Source organism: Branchiostoma lanceolatum, chromosome 3 (genome assembly GCF_035083965.1).
Source record: "Branchiostoma lanceolatum isolate klBraLanc5 chromosome 3, klBraLanc5.hap2, whole genome shotgun sequence".
Taxonomy (NCBI): Eukaryota; Metazoa; Chordata; class Leptocardii; order Amphioxiformes; family Branchiostomatidae; genus Branchiostoma; species Branchiostoma lanceolatum.
The window spans coordinates 22,173,654-22,200,085 of NC_089724.1; the positions used below are offsets into that span (position 1 = coordinate 22,173,654).

General features: G+C 42.1%; 1 protein-coding gene across 2 annotated transcripts; it reads right to left on the reverse strand.

Annotated features, from left to right (window-relative positions):
- Nucleotides 1–264: 264 nt before the first annotated feature.
- LOC136431055 (myoferlin-like) lies at nucleotides 265–26,207 on the reverse strand. Of its 2 annotated transcripts, XM_066422252.1 has the most exons (58): nucleotides 26,075–26,207; nucleotides 24,315–24,370; nucleotides 23,858–23,949; nucleotides 23,294–23,399; nucleotides 23,100–23,142; nucleotides 22,941–22,992; nucleotides 22,648–22,702; nucleotides 22,095–22,226; nucleotides 21,691–21,753; nucleotides 21,485–21,535; nucleotides 21,198–21,228; nucleotides 20,865–20,980; nucleotides 20,471–20,497; nucleotides 19,740–19,780; nucleotides 19,524–19,606; nucleotides 16,691–16,794; nucleotides 16,441–16,509; nucleotides 16,212–16,255; nucleotides 15,995–16,074; nucleotides 15,720–15,820; nucleotides 15,450–15,569; nucleotides 15,083–15,244; nucleotides 14,591–14,737; nucleotides 14,253–14,359; nucleotides 13,836–14,037; nucleotides 13,284–13,439; nucleotides 12,734–12,877; nucleotides 12,235–12,389; nucleotides 11,593–11,822; nucleotides 11,158–11,282; nucleotides 10,737–10,904; nucleotides 10,422–10,494; nucleotides 10,042–10,119; nucleotides 9,797–9,832; nucleotides 9,216–9,397; nucleotides 8,814–8,969; nucleotides 8,500–8,604; nucleotides 7,995–8,156; nucleotides 7,658–7,817; nucleotides 7,359–7,468; nucleotides 7,152–7,193; nucleotides 6,661–6,753; nucleotides 6,184–6,297; nucleotides 5,681–5,815; nucleotides 5,200–5,355; nucleotides 4,929–5,020; nucleotides 4,412–4,582; nucleotides 4,058–4,203; nucleotides 3,800–3,939; nucleotides 3,470–3,558; nucleotides 3,166–3,261; nucleotides 2,994–3,044; nucleotides 2,780–2,870; nucleotides 2,388–2,487; nucleotides 2,072–2,295; nucleotides 1,563–1,672; nucleotides 1,221–1,368; nucleotides 265–973 (listed from the first exon to the last, which is right to left on the reverse strand). In XM_066422252.1, the coding sequence occupies exons 1-58, from the start codon at nucleotides 26,187–26,189 to the stop codon at nucleotides 941–943; spliced, it is 6,270 nt and encodes a 2,089-aa protein (XP_066278349.1). In that variant the 5' UTR covers nucleotides 26,190–26,207; the 3' UTR covers nucleotides 265–940. The 2 variants fall into 2 exon arrangements, with proteins under 2 accessions (XP_066278349.1, XP_066278350.1); XM_066422253.1 differs by lacking the exon at nucleotides 20,471–20,497.
- Nucleotides 26,208–26,432: the final 225 nt, after the last annotated feature.

Below are 26,432 nucleotides of genomic sequence, written 5' to 3' on the forward strand. Positions count from 1 at the left end.
ACTATAAAGTATAGTAGTAAACAAAAGAAAACTATGAAAACCTATTTATTTGTGTAAGTTGTCAAATATTCATCAACTTTAACACATAGGAGAAAGACACTGGTACCGAATGCTTTGTTTATTGTTAGTTTGTCTACCTCTGTTAGTTTGGAAACCTTTGCACAAGTTTGTAATAATTTACAGGTGAACATCATCACATTATTTATTAGAACGCAATGATCTGACAAGCGAGGGCCCTGTACAGAAAAAACATAAATAACATAACCCTGACGCTCCATGTGGCATCATATATATGAAATGAAGTATCCATTCATTTATTGCACAATAAAATGTGGCGTATAACACAACTGTATCAGTTTTGCCTGATGTTGTGCAGGGATTGTCATATTATTTGAAATATCAACATTTCAACATATCATTTTGCTCTTCCTGTATCCTTAAAAGCTCTGAATTTTTTTTTATCCTCACAGAACCCCAACTTACTTCCTGGTCTGTCCAAAATCCATTTTGTTCGTGTGGTTAATGATCAGTGACTTAAAATCAAGTAGCAGTAGTGCAACGTGCATCATATACCGTGCCAACTATAATTGTTATTATGTGCATATATACATTATGTAAAAAGCTTCACATCTTTCTATACTTGTACTTGTACAAGAGCATTGATTCAATGTTAAATCTGAACTTGACTTTTCTTCATGTACATATTGATGATTGCACTTATAATAATATGATATCAACTTCGAAACACTCTATGTATAACACAATGACTTTGACACCGAAACGTACATACAGAGCAATGTAATGATTTATGTGTTGCATAGGTTTGACACATTGCGATATGTGGTTATGTAGTGTACTTAACGATGGAGGTTCCTATTTTGCATGATTTTGACTCGCTGCTGAGTAATGCGATTCCAATATTCTTCATGTTCATTGTCACTCAGGCACCGATGATTTTCTTTGCAATGTAGCCCTGTCAAAAAAGCAAAGATAGCTGTGTTAGAAAAAAACTATTAATCGAGGTTATTGTTACAATGACTACAGATCCATTTTAGACTCTGTCAAAGAGTTGGAAAAAGGGGTATGTCAGGTGATGGAGCAAAGAGGGAGGAGAAGAAGAGAAGGAGGTGTGAAGAAAGACATGGGGAGTTTGAGGGTAGTAGGACAAGAAAATAAGACTTTGGGAAGAGGGAAGGAGGAGAAAGAAAGATGAGTCTTACCGGCATGTTATACATGAAGAGCACAATGATGGCTGCAATGATAAGGATGATGAGGCCACCAATGATGTACCACTTGTAGTTCCTCCAGATGATGATACGGAGGGTGCGGAACGGACTGGTGAACCACAGGAAAGAGGTAGAGGGGCGGCTGCAAGGCAGAAAATTACCAAAATATCATTGTCAATGGGAACAAAAGATAAACTCAGCTTGTATCTGTATTGGGGAGACTGACATTGACATCACATTGTCCAGGCATGAACTGGTCATTGCAATTGATATGAGAAATATCATTCTATTCTCAACTTTTTCTGAAACTGAATTATAACAATAATTGTTACTTACTTGGGCTTCTCCAGGGTTGGGTTCATGTTGGGGTCTTTCTGCCCTTTTCCAGCTTCTTTCTCCATTGCCTCATCTTCTGTCAGGATCTCCAGAGTCATCTCCACCTTGCCCTGTTAAGTTGAAAGGCTTAATCACTTTGGTTTTTCTGTAATTTGTCTGCCTATAATTTTCATGAGGCGTGAGTGTCTTTGTTTGAGATGTACCTCGCCATTATCCAAAATGCTTCCTCTTAGATTTAAATGACAGATATTTCTAATGTCACATAAAATGTTTAATTTTACATCTTCAGCAATGGTATACCCTACATTACCCTAAGATGAACCACCTTAATTTGAAATTCTATTTCTATGCTTTGTCACTTTACGTTTCTTCATTTCTAGAAATTAAGTCTCCCTGCATCACATTAATGTCATGTGACATATACTTTGAAAGGTGTTCTAGCATTGCGTGTAATTACCAAATTGAATAATAAGTCTTTTTTTAACTGAAAACAATGTTTTGAAACAAACCCTGAGCTCCCTTGTTCCTTCTGTCGCCAGGAAAACCGGCCACCACCCTTTGCTTGTCTTCTGTCTGAAGAGACAGATTGGCGGGGGTCTCTCACCCAGTCCAAGGAACCCCAGAACACCTGAAGACTCCTCGTCTGGGTTCAGACTGGGCAGCTGGTGAAGTCCACACTTCTTTTCAGACGTGGCAGGCATAACCAGCTCATTTAGGTCGAGTGTGACTTCACCTGAAGATGACAACAGGGTCTTAGTTCCTGGACTGTCTCATTTGAATGTAGACAATATAACTTGAAAATGACATTTGTTTGATATTTCTTACCTAGCCAGTCATCGTAGGAGAATTTGTCGTTGTCCCAGACCTGGATGTTAAGCTGCAGCGGTTTCTTGGCTACTGTCTTGTCCAGACTCCAGAAATGTTCCTTTGAAAACCAAACACAATGTTAAGTACAGAATCCAGCAAATTGTCATGAATACAAAAACGGTACATGATCCAAAGTTATCAATCCACAGAAGAAGAGTGTTCCAATTAAATGAAAAATTTAACTCATTGGCATGCATATGGCTCATTTATGTCATCTAATATTACCAGCTAGACAGGGCTTACAGGTTTGTTAAAAGGACACTAAAACCAGTTACCTATGTACCACATAGAAGAGTCATTACAGTACGTATAGATATAAGAATTAACGAATACAAACATTCTGAACTTACCTTCTTGGCAATGTAAACCATCTTTTCTGCTGGCAGGTATTCAAATGGAAAGATAAACCGCCAGTTGAACATGCCGGTCCCATCCAGTGACCTGTCCAATAAAAGAACAGTAATCTACATATCTAAACTGCAGAAAGAATAACAGTTACAAGTATAAACATAGCCAGTGGAGATCTAAAAAGTGAAAGCATCACATAATTGCATATACATGTACCTGTAATGGATGTCAGTCTTCTGTTTGTCATCCTCCAGACCAGTGATCCACCTGGAAAGGTTAAGAGAAACCAATTTGAGGTGTGCGATCAAAATCAGACTTTGCCCAATCCTGATAAGTTTACCTTAGAACCTGTTTCAGATAGATACGTATACGTGATGTGATCACCTACCCTTTGATGTAGATGTCACTCATCTGTTCTCCTGTGATTGACGTCTCCTCCAGATAGACATCAGCTGTGTTCCAGATGATCACCCGCAACTCATACCTGGTCAACAACAGACAAACGCCAGCACAAGACGTTCTGAGCACACTATTTTTCTGTACCATATTCAAAGCAGAGAAAAGCTCTTCAATCTCACAGTCATCAATTTGTAAGCATGGGTATAGGGGGTATGTTTCAAATTGTGGAGACCGTATTCTTCAAAATGTGCCAGTACATGATATATAAATGAGCAACATCGTTATCAGCTTACTTCTTAGCCAGACGAGGAGTGACATCCACAGGTGGTGGAGGCTGGCCCAGGTCCTTTGGGAAGATGTCTACCCACAGCTGTAACCTTCCCTGTGTAACACAGGGTTAGAAATTATGTAAAGGCTTACAGCATGCTATACTACGATGTTTTAGTGTACAGCATCGTGACAAAAAGACATCATTCGCTAATAACAAAAAGTAATGTAACATGGAGCACTTTTAATTCCAAGTTCATGAATCAACCCCTTAACCTGTCCATCCTATTATGAATTAACAGTACCGCAACAGTTCATAACATTAGAATGCCTTGTATCAATTATTTAACACGCACCTGTTCCAGCCCCGGCTGCATCTTACTGTACAGTGGCCGTGTCTCCACATGTTCAGGCACCAGGTTCTGCTCCCTCAGCACATGTAGGGCCAGTCGCTGCTCCGCCGGGCCGGCATGCTTCGGTAGCTTCTTCCCATTTTCTGGTCAGAACACAAAAGCGTACCATAAGTTAAACAAAGTCATGATGAGTGATAGCATTTTCATGACTAATCTTCCATGGTGCATGTTGGAAAATGCATGTTAACTGTCCAGACCTACCAAAGGTTTCCAATCTGTAAGTTTTGCCATTGAACTTGAGTTTGTTTGTCCCATCATACACAGGTTTGTCGATGTCGTCCCGCTCTGCCAGGCTTTCCAATATTGCTTTGGGCTCTTGAACGTCTCTCCACACATTCGGTCCGTCACTGTAAGAAACGTCAAACGTTGTAACTTAAAGCAACAAGAATTTTGTCGGCACTCCTTAATGCTGTAGAACTCACTAAACTCTCTCGCCTTAATGCATTGTCATTAATTGATTCATATGATATATGAACACTGTATTTCAAAGCTTCTTAAAATAACAGTACTGTAATATTGTATACCTTTCATACCGTCTGAACAATAGTTACTCACATGGTGTATGTCTGAGGTAGGCCACAGGTTCCCCTGTGTCTAGTCAGCAGTCTGTTCTCCAGATCAATGACCGTGGATCCAATGAGATCATCCCTGGAGATGAGATCCATGTCGTACACCCGGATCTCTAGATCCTTCTCGAGTGGGATCGAAGCAGACAGCTCAAAAAAGCTGAAATAACATAACATGTATCAGGGGCAGAAGTCATGACAACTTGTCTCTCTTTGGAAGGCATCTTTAAGCAATCAGACTTAGCTAATGAACTCAATGTAGCATTTCTTGTAATACTTGTCATTTATCAAGATACCTTAAGCACACAAGTAAAATCAGTAGCTAATACGCCACTTCAAGACATCAAAATCCTCAACTGACCCCCCTGTTAGGGGTTTAGAAATAAGGTGTAGAGATGACGTAAGATCCGTCATCTTGCTACCAATGACAAATTAAGTCAGTGGTTGAGAAACCGATACTGAAATGTGAGTAATGAATACTTTCTACAGCACAAGAAAGTACATACCTTCCAAAAACTGGTTCTAATGTGTTTGGCACATAATTTTCACGATCAGACTTCTTGTCCTTGCCTAGTCTTAGTTGAAGGAACGGGTCAGCCTGTGGAAAAAAGTTAGTTCAGGCTTTCTCATCTGTGCCAACAATGTTAACACATTATGAACATTGTAGAATTATACAGTCATACAATGTTAACACATTATGGACATTTTAGAATCATACAAATCATTGGTCAAAACAACAAGATTTCAAATACACCAGTTTGTATGGCCTGTGCCTACCAGTCCGTTCATGTCTTGGGGCTGTAAGGTCATGGCGCGGATAACATACACCCGGACAACACACTCCACAGGGTCCGGGTCGGGATATCGGTCCAGCATCTTGGCAGGGAGAGGCTCACGGGGATCAGCTGGTAGAGGGTACAGGCGGAACTTTGCCTACAAAACATCATCATCATCATCATCATCGACATCATTTTTTGCCCAAGCAAGAAAAGAGTTAAACATGATCCACTTCAATTCCAACCTTTTCTAGATTTATCTATTTATATTTCCTCAGTGTTGACACTTTGCATTGTTTTGATATCTGAAAGTGCAACATCATACTCCATTGTTAACCACTAGTTACTGGAGCTGTACACACCACATTACTGTGACAGTATTTGAAAGCGTACCATTATAGTCCACTGGCATTGCTAACCACTAGAGCTCTACACACCAAAGTACTGATTAGAAAGAATAGAGTACAACCAGGCTTCCACACCTTGACTTCTCCCACAGACTCATCATCATCCTCGTCATCAGAGTCGCCTTTCTTCCCTCTCTCCAAGTGGAAGGCTGACGTGAAATCCTCAAGGTGATCAAACTCCTTTATCGTCTCGAGTGGACTGTCGTAAACCTGGACATTATACGAAAATTACATCGGTCATAAACCGACCAGAAACATCCTTGAACATCACTTAGTACGACTTCTTTAGACCAAAGAGTCTATAGTTCATTATTTTCTTATCTGTAATTTGTGTAGTGTGTCCCTGTGGCATAGTGGATTAGTGACCCCACTGCTCGCCGTATGGGTGAGATTCCATAGTCCTGGAAGTTAGAGGTTCGAACAAAGACAAACTATTATGATACAAGGCACTAATTTTATAACAATAGGCATCTTTTTCAATCAAAATAATGGGTTAGGCAACAAAAATTCCTGAAATGCAGACTGGGTTTTTGCTTCTTTTGACGGATGAGCAGCAGTATGGCGATGTTTGCACTAACCTCCATGGTGTCGTACCCGTGCTTTAGGTAGCTGCCTGCTTGCTGCTCGTCTCCGATGGAGGCGTAGAATTTACACCACCAGTCTATATCCTCCTCTGTCTCCTCGTCTGGTGCCTAGGGAACATGTGAAGGACAGAGAGTGATGCTTATTAAGAGAAACATGCAGCACACATGAATTATGTAAATTAACATAACTAGATACATGTGTGTATGTACTAGTACCATTTCATAGTTGTACTAATGTGCCGAAGATGCTGAATTTCGTCCTCTAATCAAATTTTCATGCGCACAAACCATAGCGTATGGTCAATTGCAAAGATGAAATACATGTCGCATCATTGCAACATAAAAGTTTAACATTTTGGGGTTTGAAAAAGATCACTGAATTTGGATGAGCTATTTTATACCTTCACTGGTGAGTAACATATTAGCCTTGTCTATTATATCACAGTCAATTCGAATTAATGAGAAGCACACCTGTGAGGATTTGCTTCCACGTTTTGACCCTGCTGCTTCTTTGTTGTCTCCTGGTACGATAGTATCAATGGGCATGATGAGACCACCAAGGAACTGAGAGGATGAACAGAATACGTGTCGAAAATTGACCAACTTGGCAGTACAGAGAGAGCTGAGTATATTCCATTTGTAACGGTATATTCCTTACAGTTTGATCTACAGCTTGTTATCGACTGTTTAAAAGAAATCCACTAGATGGCTTAACCCATTGTCGTACACCTTGCAACCATGACAAGAATCCAAATTCCCACCAGTAAATGGCACTTTTTAGTTGGGCAAAGATCTACCCACCCAAAAATAGCCACCTTAGTCATTTTTCATTGCAATATATGTTCATACACAATTTAATGATATCCAAATATTGAGCAATGACATAGTTTTAAGTGAATGGCATTTAGAGCATTCCAAAGCAAATGTCTGTGGGTATGGCATGCAGTTTTCAATCTTCTTACCTTTGACGTTCCAGCTAATTTCCCAAGCAATGTGTCTGTTTCCTGTAACAGAAATGCCCCTTTTTTTATAAACGAAGTACATTGTACTTCAAATTGTATCAAAAACATTGTAAAGTTTCTATGAGGAAATAAACATATTGGTGCAGCATTATTATCAAAAGTTATCTGCAATATAACCCCCAACCGTTTTGACTGTTTAAGATGTACCTTTTCTTTTGGCTCTTCTGAGGGAGGCTCAATCTCAAGCACAGTGTGGTCCTCCTCTGGGGGTGGTTCCTCTGGTTCTACCTCCTCCTCCTCCTGTTGTTGTTGTCCTTCTGGAGAGAACATGAATAGGTATAACATTAATGGAATCATCTAAAGAAAAGCACTCAGGCATTGCAAACTTTGGCCACTAAAATCTAAAATGACTTTTATTTAGTTTGTATGTCTTATGTTTGTATGCATTACAAATGTATGTTCAGGAAGATTAACACATTTGGTAACAGATAACAGCTCATACTGACCCTCCCCTTCCTCTGATCCAGTTTGCTTTTCAGGTTCCACGGAGAACGGTGCAAGGTTGGAGATCACGTATCTGCCAACAACTGGTTTACGGCCGAACAGTCGGTGGTCACGGACTTTGATAGTCATTGGAGGCATGTACAGGTCTTCCCTTGGTAAATACTGTAAAGAAAATGGAACAATTTGACGTTAGTGATAATATATATTCTTGCTGCTGCCATTCATACTTTTTGTGACATTCTGGCTCATGAAACATATATTATGTAGATTTATTTGAGGGTAGTGGAGGATAAAAAGATTTACATTTTACAAACTGAGAGGGCTTGAAATCATGCTCACCACGTCGAAGAAGAGCAAGGGTTCTGGAAAGTTTGGGTTCTGCTCGACTGACTTGATGACAGGCGACTTCATGACGTTCCCACCGATTTCAAACTCACACTGTGGTGACGTCACGTTCCTCAGATGGTATTTCTTTAGTTTACGCACACCCCAACAGAGCACCTGTCGACAAAAATGTAAAACAGGGTGTCTTAAAGGCCTTGCACACTCACGTATACTTCCAACGTTCAATGCGCTAGTGTTAGTGCTAGGCCATATACCTTTATGCCTGCTCACGAATTACAATAGCAATCCATTCATAACATGTCATCCTGTTCATAATAAACATCAAAAGGCAGATTACATCAAATTAGTTCAGGTTACAATGTCAATGTGAGCAGGCTATGCATGTAATTGTTTTATTTTGATTTGTCAATGTTGATTTATGTCTCCTGGAACTGTCTTCGAACGCATGGCGATGTTTCGTCAGAAACAGTTTTAAAGTGTTTTGAGACGGTTGACATACCTCTATTCCTGTTCTCTGCATCTGCGGTCGGATGTCTGAAGGCACCCGGAACAGCGTCTCACTGTCCTCGTGCATTGGTGGAGGCGGTGGCAGCTGTCCATCATCCTAATAACAAATTATGACATCAATTCTCTGCTAATTTATGCTATGATATTCCTGCTCAAAGAAATATCTCTACAGCATTTTTGCTGTGTACACTTTTGTGACATAACGTTATGTGCTCGCATTTATCACACACCTGTTACCCATTTGATGGCATTTTGCTGACCTCTTTTCTGTGAAAGACGTTACTCACAAGCGTACTTTGTACTTACAATGTACAGTTCGAAGGCAGCCAGCAGCTGGCCTGCATTAGTGCCTTCCCTGGTGTTGATGGGGTACCAGCCCAGACGAGGTTTCCGTGGGTCTCTCCCTCCACTTAACTTCACCATGGGTACGCTCGTACTCCGCCCAATATACTCAGGCTTTCCCTGGAAAACAAACAAATTTTCTACTCAAGACGATTTGTGAAAAAAAATGGTAACGATTTGATATCAATTTTCATCCATACCACTTTTTATATTTTTGAGCCATGTAAAATTAGTATTTGTCATTTTGAAACAGACGGAGCCAACTCAAAGCAGGCAACGCTTGGTCACCTATACACCATCCACTACTGTGGACCCCTAATTAAAATTAGATATCAGAATATGTTGAGTTGAACATTTGTGACTGACCATTGCATCATAATCTAGCACAGACGTGAAGATGACGGGCGGATCCTCGGCCAGCTTGTCGGGATCTGCGTAGATCTGGATGTTGTCAATGATGAGGGTCTGGTCCCAGGTGGGGTTGAGGGTGTATCTCTTGATCTCCGTCAGAGCCGTGTGGTTCAGGAAGGACACTCGGCAGAACGGGTCTGTCACAGAAGGGATGTTAGACTGTAGGCTTATGCACATTTTCTGGTACATTTCGTACTGTAAGGACAGGCATTTCGTGCTGAATATGTGCCTCACTGAATATAAAGGCAATCCTAATCATGGAAACAGAAGTCGTGAAAGACCGCACAAGGCATACATCAAACAACTTGAAGGAAGATTCCGAGCCCGACGGAGTGAGTGTGAGTGAGTGATTAAAAAGAAGTAGACAAAGCACAGTCACTGGTTTTCCAATCACCTTGTGGTCACCATCACAGAGCTTGCATTACTTTGTATACATGTATTCTATCATTAATGCATGTTGACTTCAGAGATTAAACTACGGTGCAAATTTGGTTCTTTGCTTTACTGCTTTGCTATCAACATTCAAATGTTCTTACCGCAAGAAACATCCTTGTTCCCGCCCAGGAGGTCACCTGTTGTGGAAGACGGGAATCTTGGTCAAAAGACGTGTACTGTACATGAATCCTTAACTCACATCAACAGGAAAATAGATGTCTGTGGTCGTCAGCCTTTCTAAAACTTAGACTGTGTATTTGCCTCTCTCTGCAAGGGCCTTTATCTGATTAATTCCAAGAAGTGAAGTGAAGGAGAGCTGACTTGAAATATCCAAGAGTCTATCTACCTGCCACAGTTTCCTCATCCATGACGGGCAGGTCCCTTCCCTGGTACAGGTAACATCTCAGCTGGTACACATGGTGCTCTGGGTACAGGGTACACATTGGTATGTTTTAGATGGTAAGGTCATTAGTTAAGTCCTTTATATAAGTTTCAAGACAATTGATTTCAGATGATAAATCTATGACTTTTGAGGGATCTATCCCGGCACTACATTGTCTACTGATGGTGTCTCCTGTCACGTCGACAGATGCGTACGCGGCAAGAGGCAAGTTCCTGTGAGCCTACTAAGTAACTGGTCATCAGGTTGCTTGTTTTTTTTTTCTGACTAAGAGTTACTGTGTTATACGATGTAGAAGAACATTGAGAGGATGACTACACACTTACTTTCATAACTGAGCATGACCCGCGGTGCGTACATTGCCCCCATTTTCTGTTTGTCCTCCTTCCCTTCAGCTTTCTGTGATATCAATTAAAGACAGCAGGAAACACTGTTATAGAATAGATATGGCATATAAAGTGTCTAAAAGCTTAAAGCACGTTGCTGCCATTTTTAGTTTGAAATGAAATACAAGCCCATCACATCCTAATGAAACCAAAAGATGTTCTCGCTTTCACCTTGTCCCATGCTCATCTTGTTCTCATCACCACCATAACCATGTAATAAACAATATGCTTATACAAATGTCTAAAGTACTTTACCATAGCTGTGGCCCCCAGTGTAAGGAAGGCACCCTCTGCCTCTTCCTCGGGAACCATCTTCCGGTGCCATCGACGGTGCCGGACCATGTCTGCAAAACCCTCCTCTGCTTCAAACCGGGAGGACCACGTGGTGGCGTACATCCAACCACCACCCTTCATCAGCTCCTCCTGACATAGATATACATGAATGTCAATGAAAAAAGATATGCACTTCGAGGCAGCAGACCTCCAACAGGACACTAGTTTTCATGGGTAACAATTAGCAAGGTACTTACAAGTTAGTATGTCTAGAAGGTCGTTGTTCAAAACATCATGCTTTTTAAAACACTTTTCTCGTCTCTTGTCATTACAACTTTTTCTGGAATTCCGGATCAGACACCAAACTACAAAGCTCTCCCCATTGATTGTTGTCCTAACTCACTTTCTTACTGTCAGCCTCTGCGACTCTCTCCCGTTTCCGGATCCACCGTTTCCGGCGGCACAGGTGGAACTGTTTCTCCACGCCTGTCCACGCACCGGTGAACACCTCCACACTGTACTCCCAGCCTGGACTCGAGAAGGACACACTCTCATTAGCATGTTCTTGCTATAGCTACTTACAAGGAAATGGGAGCAGAAGAATCATCCAAAAACAAGAACTGTAGGCATCGTTTGTATATAGATTTATCCGGAATGACTATCAATTACAAAATCTGTTTCATGTTGCACTGCTCTATAATCTCCAAGCAGTTCAATTGGTGGCAAGGCAGTATCAAAAGATCCAACGAGTATCCAAAGCCACCGATAGTCGTTGGCCTTTTGATACTGCCTTGCCACCGATATATCTGATTGGAGATTACTGCTCTCAACAGCTCACCTTCTTCGTCGACTGCCCTGTTTAAGTCGGCCTCCCAGTCCGCTGACCACTCCCAGCCCTCGGCACAGGCCACCTGGTCCTTGCGGTCAGCAGGTTTGTTACTACTGTCTGTCCAAATCTTTGCTTCATCCTTGTCCTTTTCCCATGACCGTCCCGGGCCCTGCCGGACCTCATGTTCATACACTTCTTCCACAAAGGTTTTGAATCCTGCATCTTTTCCCAGGAACATGCTGTCAAATAAAGAAAATATCACTTTAAAACTTATGAACAAAAACATAGATTGGAGGACAAAGATAGCCAATATTTCTGTTATAAGACGTAAGTTGCTGCGTTTTTATAGGTACATGTCAATGTAGTGACCAATAATGTATCATAAAATCTTAGATAATCGTTACAATAGGGGAATTGCTCCCTGTAGAAATATGCCCCGCTACTGAAAGAGCAAGGAAACCTGCTGCCCTTTGTGGCATTAGGCACTACAAGGGTCTGAACGAACGAACGAACAAATTCTAACAATAAATGATCAAATGTACGTTTGCACATGATTACCACAAAAACATAATTACAAGTGTTGAAAACCAGACAGACTGGAAATGTAAAGCAATTACTACCTCACTGCAATAAAGACAGTTTCCAGCTCACCTTGGGTCAGGGTCCACAAACCAAGGCCCCGCCCACTTCCATCCCTCCGCGGGAACAAAGTTGTCCTTCGGCAGGCGCACCAGCCCAGCCACGTCAGACCAGGCCGGCCGGTCGTCCCCATGGCAATCCTCCCAGCCGTGAATAAGGCCCCGGTGCTGAGAAAGAAATATCATCAACCTCTCGTCAAGACAACATGGAGCGTCTGTAGTACCTACCGCTTAAGTTAGAAATCTGACTTGTCAATCAACAACTCTTAAGCTTGTCGCACTGGCTCCTTGAGATACGAATGCAAGATGCCTGGCATTCTTAAATGTACAGAATAATCTGTGACTGATAATCTGTAACTCCTCTGAAAGGATTCTAAAATAGTGCTAGCATGCAGCTCAGGGTTTCAGATCTCTAACAGTGAGCAAGGGATTACAACATCCGACAGTGTGATCCAGCAGCTGGAGACCATAGAAAAGTATCTGCATGTCGCAACAACAAAACGAGCCGTCACCTGGTTCTGGTACGTCTCTGCGTACACGTTGATGACGCCCTCTGCACCCTGCCGTGTGAACAGGTGAGCCTGACGCTGCAGCCCGAACCACAGGTTCAGACGCAGCTGGCACGGCAACCTCTTCTTATCCTTCTTCCCCAAGTACTGAATCAAATACAGGAGTGAATGTTTAAGACATTGGTCAGACATTGAGGAACAGACAACTAAAGATATGTCAAAAATGAAAATAATGATAATGATATATATGTCCCAATTGGGCACTGTACGATGATGTGGCAGGGTTCGAAACTAGCCCTGAATTGTTCTGCCGTTTACATAGCTTGCGCCTTAAAAACTAGTTACGTATTCATATTGGTGCGAAAGGCATATTACGTCCGGTGATCAGACTTACATCCTTATAAACGCACACTAAACACAAAAACACTTTTTTTTTCAACTGGGTGAAATTGATAAAACACGCATTATATCAATTTAAAATATCATTACCCATCAATGATACAAAGATTCCTGTGGAAATGGTAGGGATATGAATATAATTTGAAAAGCTCACCTTCATGACAATGGTCTGGGTTTTACCACAGAACTTCCCCCTGTGGTCTGGGTTGGGCGAGTACAGAACCTCGTGAGCAGGGATGCGGTAGTAGGCAATCTTCTTCTTCTCCCCGCCGATCATCCAGATCATGATGTCTGGCATGCTGCTTGGGGGCTGCAGAGGCAAAGTTTAACATATAATACTTCCTATACATTTCATCACCTCTCATTCAAATCGGCCGCACCCCTGAGGTAAGGCAAAGACGGAAATCATACACTGTAAAGGCCCCCACTGGTTAGGTTGAAGAGTTTCCAAAATGGCTTTTTTATGTTCTTTTTTTATTACAGTGAAAAGCAATGGTCTAGTCCTCACAAGGAGACAAGCAGATCATCCAAATGCTAGCCTTATGAGCTGCAAACATTTCCATCGCATTTTGTTTTTCCAAAATGTTCATCATTGTTAAGTAAAAGAAAAGAGTGCTATCAATAAAGCGCTGTTAGATTTTCATGCCAAAAATATTCCCGAATGTACATTCGGGTAGCTGGCTAAACAGAAGATTTTACAACTGACCCCTCGTGCCAAATTCTTCAGCATTCCGACATATCCTTCCGCCTTGCTGACGACTGTCTCCACATCAAAAGGTGCCTCCTCTTGGCTCCTCAGTGTGGAGGCATCCTCCACGATCTTCCTTAACTCTACTCTCCTAACTACAGCAATACTGTTGTCCATCTCAGTTGCTGCTTGGTCCTCAAACGGAGCAGGCAATGGTTTCCTTGAAAATGATATATCAAAGACTATCATTTAGTTTACATCAATGTATAGAAAACATGGTCTTTTGAACAGATCATTAGATAGCAATGCAAGTAAATGGTAATGAACACTATTCTTTCAATCATGTCATCGTGGTGCATAGAATTTGTGCAGAGGTCATATTTTAAGACTGCAGTTATACTGTAAACTGTTCAAGAAAAGTATCATAGCACATACTTGCAGTTCACAATGACAGCATCCAGGAGTGCAGTTGCCAAGGTAAGAAGCACCTGCTGTGACGCCTTAGCACGTTGGCACACGGCGATTCGGTTAAGATGGCGATTCTGGAAAAAAATCAAAAGCATTCATGATGTGTTCCTAGATCTTGTAGCAATGACTACAAAGTCAAAAGTTTCTAGAATCCATTGGTGAAGCCCGTAGACGCCAAGAATGCGCATATCGTCTTTACAACTTCTTATCTTTACCTTCAAAATAAAGCTCTGCAGCTGTATTGTGAAAAAGTAGCATCACCAAATGTTCGTGTAAAATCTAGATAACACAGAGCTGAGACCTACTATGGTGTCTATGATGTTGTTGAGCTGATTGTAGGCCTGAACTCTGAAGCGGATGTCCTCGATGCTACACAGCAGTGTCAGAACGGGCTTCTTTTTCCCCCAGGGGAGGTAGTAGTAATAGGTGCCATCAAACGCTGCGTTGGTGGGCTGCGGACATGTCGAAGAATTCAATGTTGAAGAATCATGAATACATACACATGAACAAGTTTAATCAGTTGGTAGTATGACAAACTGTAATCATTACCTAGAAATATTACACCCGTGTAACAGGACCCAAACCTCTGTATCATAACCGTCCAAGGAGGAAGAAAGATGCAAAGATGGCAAAGATGGATGGGAGGATAGCATCAAAGAATGAACAGGCGTGACACTGAGTGAAACGCTAAGAAAAAAGAAAACCGACAAGGGAGGAGAAAACTGGTTGCCATATCTTCTGTGGCGCCCAAATGGTCAAATAGTTAGACTAAGAGATAGAAGAAGAACAGGGCTCACCTGTGTTGAAGACGAAGACGGGGGTGTGGAAGCGTCAAGAATATCTCCGAAGTTGCCGACGGAGACTTCAAAGGATATGGGCGCATCTGTGTCCTTTTCCCTCATCCTCGTGGCGGAGAGCATGAACACAGCCAGGCGAAACCGTCGTCGTCTCATGAATTTCTGCAGGGAATTAATTTTGTGTCTTAGCGTTGGAATGTTTAAGGAAATAGCATAGTTTTTTAGTATTCACTTTGACTTTGAAAACGTATTCCATTTTTACGTGACTTCTATTTTCTTAACTCTTCTTTTCACATGATGCTGTAGTTTGTATAACATCATCTGGACAGCCTGTGACTTTCCAAATTAAGATCTGAAGTTTTCGTACATCGACAGTGGGGAGGTCCTCTTCCTGGATGTCGATGACTTCTGTTCCACCCTCCGGCTGCTCCCCCATCTTCGTGCTCAGCTGCATCAGTACACGACCTCTGTACGCCACGCCCTCACCCTGGGTGGACAAATAGATTATCAGCTTATTCTCTGGCAAACATTCAACATATGGGGACCTCAGGCCCATTTCTATACCGTTTTGTCCATAACTACTTATACAAAAACCGTTTTTATCAGTGCCTAAGATAAACTATTACAGATGAAGTACCTTGCCCTTGTTAAGATCATCATATCCATCAGGTAGTACACTGAATTCTCGAGGTCCGCCATAGAAGTTGATGAAGGCTGGACCCATGCAGGGAAGGAAACCTGCGGAAAACATAATCACAATTTGTACTGATATAATGCACTTAACATGTGTAACAAGTTGGGAACATGTACAATAGGCTTAAGTGTGTGTTCTCATCGCTCAGATCCAACTGATCGATGCGAATACACTAACCAACCTTCACAGTCTGAGTGCTAGATTGTAGTTTTTCTTACCATGAGCCCCAGCCGGCCATGATACCTCAGCAACATCCAGGAACACAGTCGCTATGGTGTCATCATTGCCAAACCGGTCCCTGGGGTGGTGGAGAAAAAATGATGTCATTATCATCAAAGGGGCAAATCAACATGAATAACATCAACCACGAGGCACAAGCAATGGTAAGATTGTAAGGAAAACATGTCGGATATTTCTATAAGGAATAAAGCTTACCAGTCCTTGAGTGTCAGCTTGATTTTGTTACACATAGACGGAAACTGGAGAGGGTGAAAGAAATCAAGAAACATTCAGAGTGTTTGGTTGCAAAAATGATAAAACTATGAAATCTGTGCATGTGTGATATTATGCAGAACTTTTAAAAACACAAATAGTTGAAAATCCATATTGCAGTTTCATGTTGTAGCAATAAAGAAAGAGTTTCCATTCTGTTCATGGTTCTCACTTGAAATGCAATCTTGAGTTCTTCATTCCACTCTGGGCAGTTTGTCTTGTACATTGTTTTTGTTTTCACCTGAAACACAGAGATCAAATAGTGTTCAGATCAAGCAATCATCAAGAATGTTTTATCAACAATTGGCAGTACAAATTAAACACGACCAGCATATCTTTAAAAAGTTTGAATATCTTTCAATACTTGTTTGCCATCTTATCCTTAAAGTAAGGTCAGAAAGCAAGTACATTCAAAGTTTTACCTTTTTGCCGGCGAATTCCAATTGTAAATAGGGGTCCACAAGCTTCTTTGATTCAGTGCCTGCTCCAAACAGGTTCTTGATGCCTTCTAAGGCTGCACTGTCCACTGTAGGAGAAAGGTTATTTCCGCTAAATGTAACGCCATACTTTCATAGACAAATGACTCATTTACATGAACCTGTTTTCAGGGACATGTCTATTTGACTATTATGCGGAAGGTGTTCAGCACCAAGGACAGGTTGATTAGACTGCGATGCATGTGTTCAGCACCAAGGACAGGTTGATTAGACTGTGAGGCATGTGTTCAGCACCAAGGACAGGTTGATTAGACTGTGAGGCAAGTGTTCAGCACCAAGGACAGGTTGATTAGACTGTGAGGCAAGTGTTCAGCACCAAGGACAGGTTGATTAGACTGTGAGGCATGTGTTCAGCACCAAGGACAGGTTGATTAGACTGTGAGGCAAGTGTTCAGCACCAAGGACAGGCTGGTTAGACTGTGAGGCATGTGTTCAGCACCAAGAACAGGTTGATTAGACGCAGAGGCATGTGCTCAGCACCAAGGACAGGTTGATTAGACTGTGAGGCATGTGTTCAGCACCAAGGACAGGTTGATTAGACTGTGAGGCAAGTGTTCAGCACCAAGGACAGGCTGGTTAGACTGTGAGGCATGTGTTCAGCACCAAGGACAGGTTGATTAGACTGTGAGGCATGTGTTCAGCACCAAGGACAGGTTGGTTAGACTGTGGGGCATGTGTTCAGCACCAAGGACAGGTTGATTAGACTGTGAGGCATGTGTTCAGCGCCAAGGACAGGTTGATTAGACTGCGATGCATGTGTTCAGCACCAAGGACAGGTTGATTAGACTGTGAGGCATGTGTTCAGCGCCAAGGACAGGTTGATTAGACTGCGATGCATGTGTTCAGCACCAAGGACAGGTTGATTAGACTGTGAGGCATGTTTTCAGCACCAAGAACAGGTTGATTAGACTGCGATGCATGTGTTCAGCACCAAGGACAGGTTGATTAGACTGTGAGGCATGTGTTCAGCGCCAAGGACAGGTTGATTAGACTGTGAGGCATGTGTTCAGCACCAAGAACAGGTTGATTAGACTGTGAGGCATGTGTTCAGCACCAAGGACAGGTTGATTAGACTGTGAGGCAAGTGTTCAGCACCAAGGACAGGTTGATTAGACTGTGAGGCAAGTGTTCAGCACCAAGGACAGGTTGATTAGACTGTGAGGCATGTGTTCAGCACCAAGGACAGGTTGATTAGACTGTGAGGCAAGTGTTCAGCACCAAGGACAGGCTGGTTAGACTGTGAGGCATGTGTTCAGCACCAAGAACAGGTTGATTAGACGCAGAGGCATGTGCTCAGCACCAAGGACAGGTTGATTAGACTGTGAGGCATGTGTTCAGCACCAAGGACAGGTTGATTAGACTGTGAGGCAAGTGTTCAGCACCAAGGACAGGCTGGTTAGACTGTGAGGCATGTGTTCAGCACCAAGGACAGGTTGATTAGACTGTGAGGCATGTGTTCAGCACCAAGGACAGGTTGGTTAGACTGTGGGGCATGTGTTCAGCACCAAGGACAGGTTGATTAGACTGTGAGGCATGTGTTCAGCGCCAAGGACAGGTTGATTAGACTGCGATGCATGTGTTCAGCACCAAGGACAGGTTGATTAGACTGTGAGGCATGTGTTCAGCGCCAAGGACAGGTTGATTAGACTGCGATGCATGTGTTCAGCACCAAGGACAGGTTGATTAGACTGTGAGGCATGTTTTCAGCACCAAGAACAGGTTGATTAGACTGCGATGCATGTGTTCAGCACCAAGGACAGGTTGATTAGACTGTGAGGCATGTGTTCAGCGCCAAGGACAGGTTGATTAGACTGTGAGGCATGTGTTCAGCACCAAGAACAGGTTGATTAGACTGTGAGGCATGTTTTTAGCACCAAGGACAGGTTGATTAGACTCTGAGGCAAGTGTTCAGCACCAAGGACAGGTTGGTTAGACTGTGAGGCATGTGTTCAGCACCAAGAACAGGTTGATTAGACTGTGAGGCAAGTGTTCAGCACCAAGGACAGGCTAGTTAGACTGTGAGGCATGTGTTCAGCACCAAGGACAGGTTGGTTAGACTGTGAGGCAAGTGTTCAGCACCAAGGACAGGTTGGTTAGACTGTGAGGCAAGTGTTCAGCACCAAGGACAGGTTGGTTAGACTGTGAGGCAAGTGTTCAGCACCAAGGACAGGTTGGTTAGACTGTGAGGCATGTGTTCAGCACCAAGAACAGGTTGATTAGACTGTGAGGCAAGTGTTCAGCACCAAGGACAGGTTGGTTAGACTGTGAGGCATGTGTTCAGCACCAAGAACAGGTTGATTAGACTGTGAGGCAAGTGTTCAGCACCAAGGACAGGTTGGTTAGACTGTGAGGCATGTGCTCAACATCAAGGACAGAACTATTTAAATTTGAGAATGGTGTTCAGCATCAGGGGCAGGCCTGTTTGACCGTGTATTTGGATGGTATTCATCAAAGTGGGTCAGTGAAGTCATCCTTGTCTCAAGCATTGATGTTTCTGACCTAGGCTGAAGAGATGCTGCTACAGTAACAATTGAGCCGCCTTTCTTCGTGAAACTCGTTGGCAACATCAGGTTCTGACGAACTGATTTGAAAAAACAAAATGCTCCATCCTTATGCCAGCAAAAGGTGGGTGCCAGTTTTACTGTCTATCTAAATGTAATTTACATTGCATGTGCCTTAGGATATGCTGCATGTTCAGTTCAGGTGGCTGATAATGTAGGAACCATGCAACACCATTTCCTATCAATACATGTCTTACTCTGTGGAACGTCCTCAGCCTGGAAGACCTTCAGTGAGAGAGTGGCTGGGCGGAGCTGTACTCCAGCTGGACGTAGAAGGTTTCTACAGTGGACAAATGTTGTGACATTATGTTGCTTTGTTGATAGGAACACTAATGATTATAGACCTAGGAAATCGGAAAAAAAGAAATCCTATGTAATTAATTGTGCAAGAAGTAATCTGACCCTGTACTTACGACTCTACATCGTCTTCACCCTCTGTTCCTTTTCCAGATTGCTGTGGAAAGCCAAAACAAAAAGACGTTAGCAGAAAGCCATACACTCGTTTATCATGGATGTCACAGACACATTGATTTTGGCCAGGCCTCAACCTTAGTATTGTAAATGTTACATGCTGCAGATCAAAGATTAGATTTTTCTTTATTTTTCTCGCTTTGTACATTGTGCTAGAATGAAAGGCATTCTTATCCTATTTATTCATTCTCATACACATTTACAATTTTCAATCTCATGTGGACTCAACCATAAAACAATCTCCTTTCACCTTAGAAAGAGGCAAAGGAGAATGTTGATTATACTTTATAGTAACAGTGTGTATAAAAGACAGCAGACAGCATGATCTTGGCCATTCTCTGGCCCCCCTGGCTCCTTGGAAGCATGAAGCAACGTTACAGACAAGGCAAAACAACATCATTTGTTTACAAGCCTTTACCAAACCTTACACACAGTTATGCATAAATGCGTAAAAAGCTCCCTCCACTGCAGCTGTTGAATTATTCTTCAGTTATAGTACATACGTATATACACGTAAAGCTTCAAGACTAGACTTGGCACTGGCCCGAGATTGCCAGGGATGGAGAGAGAATGGTATGCACAAACGGAAGACCCTTGATGCAGGAAACTCAGGCAAAGGAGGAGGAGACTTTACCAAGTAAAAGTAAGTACAAGCTACGGATACACTACATACCTCAGAGTCACTGGTCTGCTTGGAAGACTAAACATATGATGAAAGAAGGTAGAAGGAGGAGGTGAATACTACAGGAAAGTTAGTATAGTTTCTAATCTACACCACTAAAATTAGTTCTAAACTAAATATATAACACTCAAGATACTAAACTATGAATGAATGAATGATGTTAATGACTGAAAGGGTGCTGAAAAACAGGATAACTACAACTCACTCATTAACAGTTTTAATGAGGCAGAATTTCACAAGTAAAGACTCTACTAATGTGAAAGAAAGAACTTTTGAGACATGAAGATGAACAATACTATTAGGCATGATATTGTGTCATCAGATCTGAGGACATGACATTTGTTTATGAGTAACGTTAACTACATTTGACAGAAACGTGACTTACTGGAGCTTCATCGCCAGGTCCAAGGACGATCATCGTGACCTTGAGATAACCTTTGGCCCCTCCTGTCGGGTCGTCCGGGTTGCTGAGCAGCAGCCATTTTCTCTGAAAACTGTGACCTGTGGGTTCAAACATACTCAACATCAGGGTTTATTTTCGTAAAGACACAGCTGGTCTTCCTCAGGTTATGTTTTACTGGTGTGAGTACATTTGTAACGTTATTTGTCAAGTGTGGATAAGTTAAGAGATAATCAAAGATTCTATGATTGATGGATTGATTGATTGATTTGTTTATTTGTTTGGGGTATTCAAAAGCCATCTGAAATTACGACATACCTTCTTGGATATAAATGACTCCAATCGGTATCTGAAATATAAAGAAACATTGACCCAATCAACAAAAAATAGACTATAATGCACAAATTCCATCTAAATGAATACTGTTTTTTCTCGCCCATATCTCTCTCAGGGTTCAAGTTACTATCAATTTATCAAACAATTTTGTTTTACTATGACATCTCTCAATTTGTTTCATTTGCCTTGCCCGTGCCAAATACATGGCTAGCTCTGTCATTCCCTTTGATAGCATTTAAAGTTCCAATAAAGTTTCCACCATTGCTTACCTTAAACATTCCAATCAATGAGTTGCTACGAAATTTCTTTGCATTTGAAACCTGCAAAAAAGGAACAAAATTTGTCATTTAAATGGCCATTCAGAACCTTGGTAGACCAGTGATATATTGCAAAATAGTATAATCTAAAATTGTAGATCACCTTAGAGTTTGTGGCAACAGGTTTTTAAATGTTCATGAGTGATATTAACTTTTACCTCAAATTCAATCCAATCCGTGAATAGCTCAGCAGGAGACTCATTGAAGTTGAAGAAAAACAACTGAAAAGGGGAGACATAAAAAGTGTTTTAGTGAGAAATCATCTGTATCTGTATCTATGTAGCCGGTATAACCGCCCTTCTGCGTAACACATCAACTTCGCAGGCACGCGGCGCGACAGCAGCTGGTTATATTACACCGAACAACTTGTCACGTCTAACCTTCGCTTTTTTCTAACTGCATGGTATCAACTGAGGAAATTTAGACATTTTCGAAATTGGCATAGCCATTTCTTCTTGTATTTGTACATGTTTATCGTAAAATTGGAAGGGACGTAACTTGTGTGGAAACTTTCCGAGGATACACCTGGTCGTTATACACCTGTCACTTTAAAACCACCCACCTGGTCGAAGTATGGACTTGAGGTGTGTTTCGCCGCTCGGGTCTGTTTACTCTGGTTGCTGACAGTGACCTTCACCACAGGAGAAACATCGCTGCCCTCGATCTGACGGCCCTCGACCACCCGGATACGAACCTAGTCAGCAGATTATTAAAGGTTAGTTATTGCGTTTGATTTACTGTTTGATGTTATTTTTATGAAATGATTTTGTGAACCCATATTCCTGACGGAAGCAAAGAAAACTTAATTTGCTGAAAACTAATATGATCAAAGTAACAATCTCAAGTAGTGGCTTCAAACACAGTAGGGGACAAAACTCTTTTGCTTTTTTTCAGCTGCAGTTTGATATGATTTCACTAGAGGGCAATCTTTCTACCAAACAGGATCAGGTCCTGGTTCAGGTCATTTCTTTGTCACTTGGTGGTTGCAATGTGATAACAGTGCCTGGGTAGCAACGTAATCTTGACTTGAACAGATCTAACAGACATAAATGATAATAAAAAAAATTATTGTGACTTAGCTAGACAACAACGTCATCTTTCCTGAATTTGTCTACCTGGAAATCTTCCGGTGATGTTGATAAGTTCTGGGGTAAACTGCTCAGTGTTAGCCTGGAACAGACATTAGAACAGGTCAGTGGAAACACTGGTGCAACAAGTGTACTGGGAACAAGAGGACTGCTGGAAAAGAATGTGCTGGGAGCAAGAATTCTGTAAGTGATCATAATGGAAAGACATTTCATCAGAATGAGCAAAAAGACTAACATCAAGATGAAAATGAAAGAGAGTATCAATAACAATAAAAGACCCTCTTTTTCCCCTTCCATACTACTGATAGCCAATATCTTACCCTGCGACTCCTCCCCCCTCTGGAAGGCCTGGTCCTCCTGGAGTGCCTGTCCCTGGAATGGAATCATATCGGCATCATGATCAGTACAACTTTATTTCTGGCTTTTATTTTTGAATTTACCATCACAGATGTTAAAAGTTTGGTCGTTGATTTTCTTACCTGGTGGTGGTGGTGTGTAGTCTAGCTTTAGCTTAATCGTTTGCTGAAATGTACGAAAAAAGACACTAGTTTAGACTTGCAAGATGGGGTATTCTTTTACAACTTCTTAAAGATTCTGCTCTGAATTCATCATTACTTACTGTGACATTATTTGCCCTCGGACTCTGAAAGAGATTTACGCTGCATGAACCCACCTGTGTTGGTTGACGGCTGCCATCTTTCAGCTTGAGGTCAACTTGGCACGAGCGGTTGGGGCCAGTCGCCACATTTCTCAGTGGCACATCGCACTGACCGAGCAGTCTGAGGAAGTGTGGGAGTGAAGATTGTGCATGTTTCAGAGTAGGCGCATAGGAAAAAAAGTCAAAACACTTACACCTCACAAACACCACAAATCATAAGTGACATCCCCTTCAAACCCCAATTCCTATACAAATGCGCAATAAAAACAGCTCAACCACAAAGGCAAGACGTCTGTTGAAACCAAAACAAGAGTTCTTCATACAGACGTAAGTGCATTCTGATATGCATTGGACAGGAACTTTCTTCTTCCTTTCTTCCTTCGGTTCAGGCAGCCGCCTTCATCGTGATGAAGATTTTGCTACCTTATATTAACTGAAGTGAACTTCTTCACATGGTCAGAAGCCCCTTTCAACTGTGACCGTGCCTGGGGGTACATTATTTACACCACTAGCTGTATACCAATACATCTGACACCAGTGGCTGACTGCTAGTTCTGAGTAAGCCATGACGTGTCTCACCTGTCCCTACCGATGACCTCATGGTCCTTCACGGTGATCTTGAGAAGTTCGTTGGCGGTAACGGCTTGACCATGGAGTTGAAAGGTCAGAGTCTGCCAGTTGTCACATAACGAAAAAAAAGGTTAACGTTTGACAGAGACCACAGCTATTCCATTGATCTTTTGGTAATTAGAGAACACATCTGCGTGTCATTGACATAACACATTAACTTGTAAGCTTAACATATTAACGTGTATAAAGGTAGAATTTAATTCTTCTAACACTTCTTACGGGCTATCGTGCTGTAACCATTATAGATCTGTTTTCCATAATGAAATACGCCCAAGCATTTTATATGCATTTGTTACGGGCTAGAATTTGTTTTTAAAGCATCATGATCGCTTTTGAATAAAAGTGCGTTATTTTTGACAGACATCATGCCCGTCAGATGGGGAAAACCAATGGAGGAGTCACATACCTTGTTCCATTTTGGGTTTAGGTCATTGCTAATCACATCGGTTTGTTGTTCTTCACCTGAAAAACATCAAAAATAGATCTTTCAGATTGCTGACGACCATAACCTTGTACTATACATGTTGAACGTTGGGGCAACAGTGTTAAAGTATACTTATGCCGAAGATCTGTCTGCATAGCTCTACGTGGAATAATGGGTATTTCGGTCTTTTTTTCTTTCAATTTTGCAAATGGTTGCAAAATTACTCTACCTGTCCTCTACAGAAACAAGCGTGAGCTATAGTGAGCTAACGTGTTCACTATGGATAATTTTACAACAGCGAGTATCCACTTTTCGGTGTATGTTTCACCGTTTGCGTGTGACACGAGCGAACACCATTGCAAATGGCTGCCATCCATGTCATCCCTGCGCGTAACACACCCCCGGGGTACACGTGAGGTCGCCACAACAGTTCCACTCGATACGCTCAAACGGATTCCTAATGGCGTCTCATAACATCAGAAATTACTTTTAACGATCGATTGAAATTAGTAGCAGGCTACTAATCCGTATCATAGCAAAATATCAAGGTAAATGAGAAAACAGTTGTTTGGCATGACCCATGTCATCTGGATTCCTACGCAGTCGGGCCAGATAAAAGGTCCCAAACACATTAATTGGCTCTAAGTAAGAGAAGAATGTAAAATAAGTCAATAGAAGAGCCTTCTGTCACGAAAGCAAGCATCTATCTACAGTACCGATGGTTGAAATATTGATATATCTTGGTTTGTATCTTTGTTGAGCTGAACACCACATGATAGACTGTTCTCCAGTCCCGTGTACAGTTCAATACGCCCAAGGCGCTAGCACTAACATCACGCCCCCTACTAGCGAAGTCGATTTTCATTGCTTTTTGGTAGGTTTAGTTATTCCTTTCTTTGCCTTAACTTACATATGTGGATCAATTATCAATTGTTCGTATCACCACCGGCCATGGAAGTGATGTATAAAGTAGTTAGACTCGGTTGTGTTCACAATTTAATCCAGAAGGGTCTCCAAGGTCACTCCCAGTGTTTTAGCGACCCACATAATTGTATGACAGATCTATTGTTCCGTCACAAGCCTGCCATTTCTGTAAGGCATATCAGACATTTTGTCACACCTAAGCCCTAAATTAGCACTTTGTATGAAACTATCGAGTATACAGAGGCCCTGCAATTTATAACTGTAACAAGCTCTCATCACTATTGTACGTCGGAATAACGAATTCTTCAACACAGCTCGATTATTGCTTGATTACACAGGAGCTGCTTAATATTTCTATCATTCACTACTGAACAGATTTGCGCCAGCAACATCCAGCCGAACGTTGATGGCGTTAGATATTCACATTGCCCCCTGATACCTACAAAGACTTCATCGATACATCGATAAACATAAACATGTAGGGATCGGGTTGAGCAATTTGGGACGCCAAAGAAACAGGAACCATTGTATGAAAGTATGCACATAGTAGAGTAAAAGTTACAGCCTTCTGTGTTGAATGTTTGAAAACGGAGCAGTATGCGCATATGGAGCTAACCACGTGAGGACAAGCAGTAACTGTATAAATCACCGACCAAATGGCGTCCTACATCGTTTGTGCGAAATGGGACAATCACGGGAAAGCTAAAAAACGCCTATGGCTGCGATTGTCAGTAACTATTGCTAGGTTCACCACTAGGTTGACTCTCATCCATACGCGGACATGCATTTCAACTGTTACAACCAACATGTACCCATACCTTTGTACTCCACGATACAGTAAGGGTCACTCTTCCCGAGTCTCTCGAGGTTGATGAGGTTTTTGGCGGACTGCACCACGACGTCCAGCTTCGGTGTGCCTCCGCCCTCCGCCATGATTGGGGCGACCTTGTGGGGGACTTGTCAGACGGCATACCGTACTGACTCTATTAGCCTCGGGTTATCTGTGGCGCAGAGCCGGTACGGTCTACCTACGTAACACTAGGCTTCTGAACCTTAAGTAAGAAACTAGTACCACACACAAGGATGTAAAGTGGTGGCGATTGTCTACAATGCTCAGATTGTGGCTTTCCGTATCCTCTCAGGACTGTAACGCATACATCCAGTGTGCTTCTCACT

Excerpts from the sequence above, each read along its gene's own strand:
- LOC136431055 (XM_066422252.1), bottom strand. The coding sequence starts at position 26,189 with ATGGCGGAGGGCGGAGGCACACCGAAGCTGGACGTCGTGGTGCAGTCC. Across the intron at positions 22,227-22,647 it reads CATCACCGGAAGATTTCCAG|GTTCGTATCCGGGTGGTCGA; the intron begins GTAGACAAATTC and ends TCTGCTGACTAG. Across the intron at positions 6,298-6,660 it reads GTGGAAGCAAATCCTCACAG|GCACCAGACGAGGAGACAGA; the intron begins GTGTGCTTCTCA and ends CATGTTCCCTAG.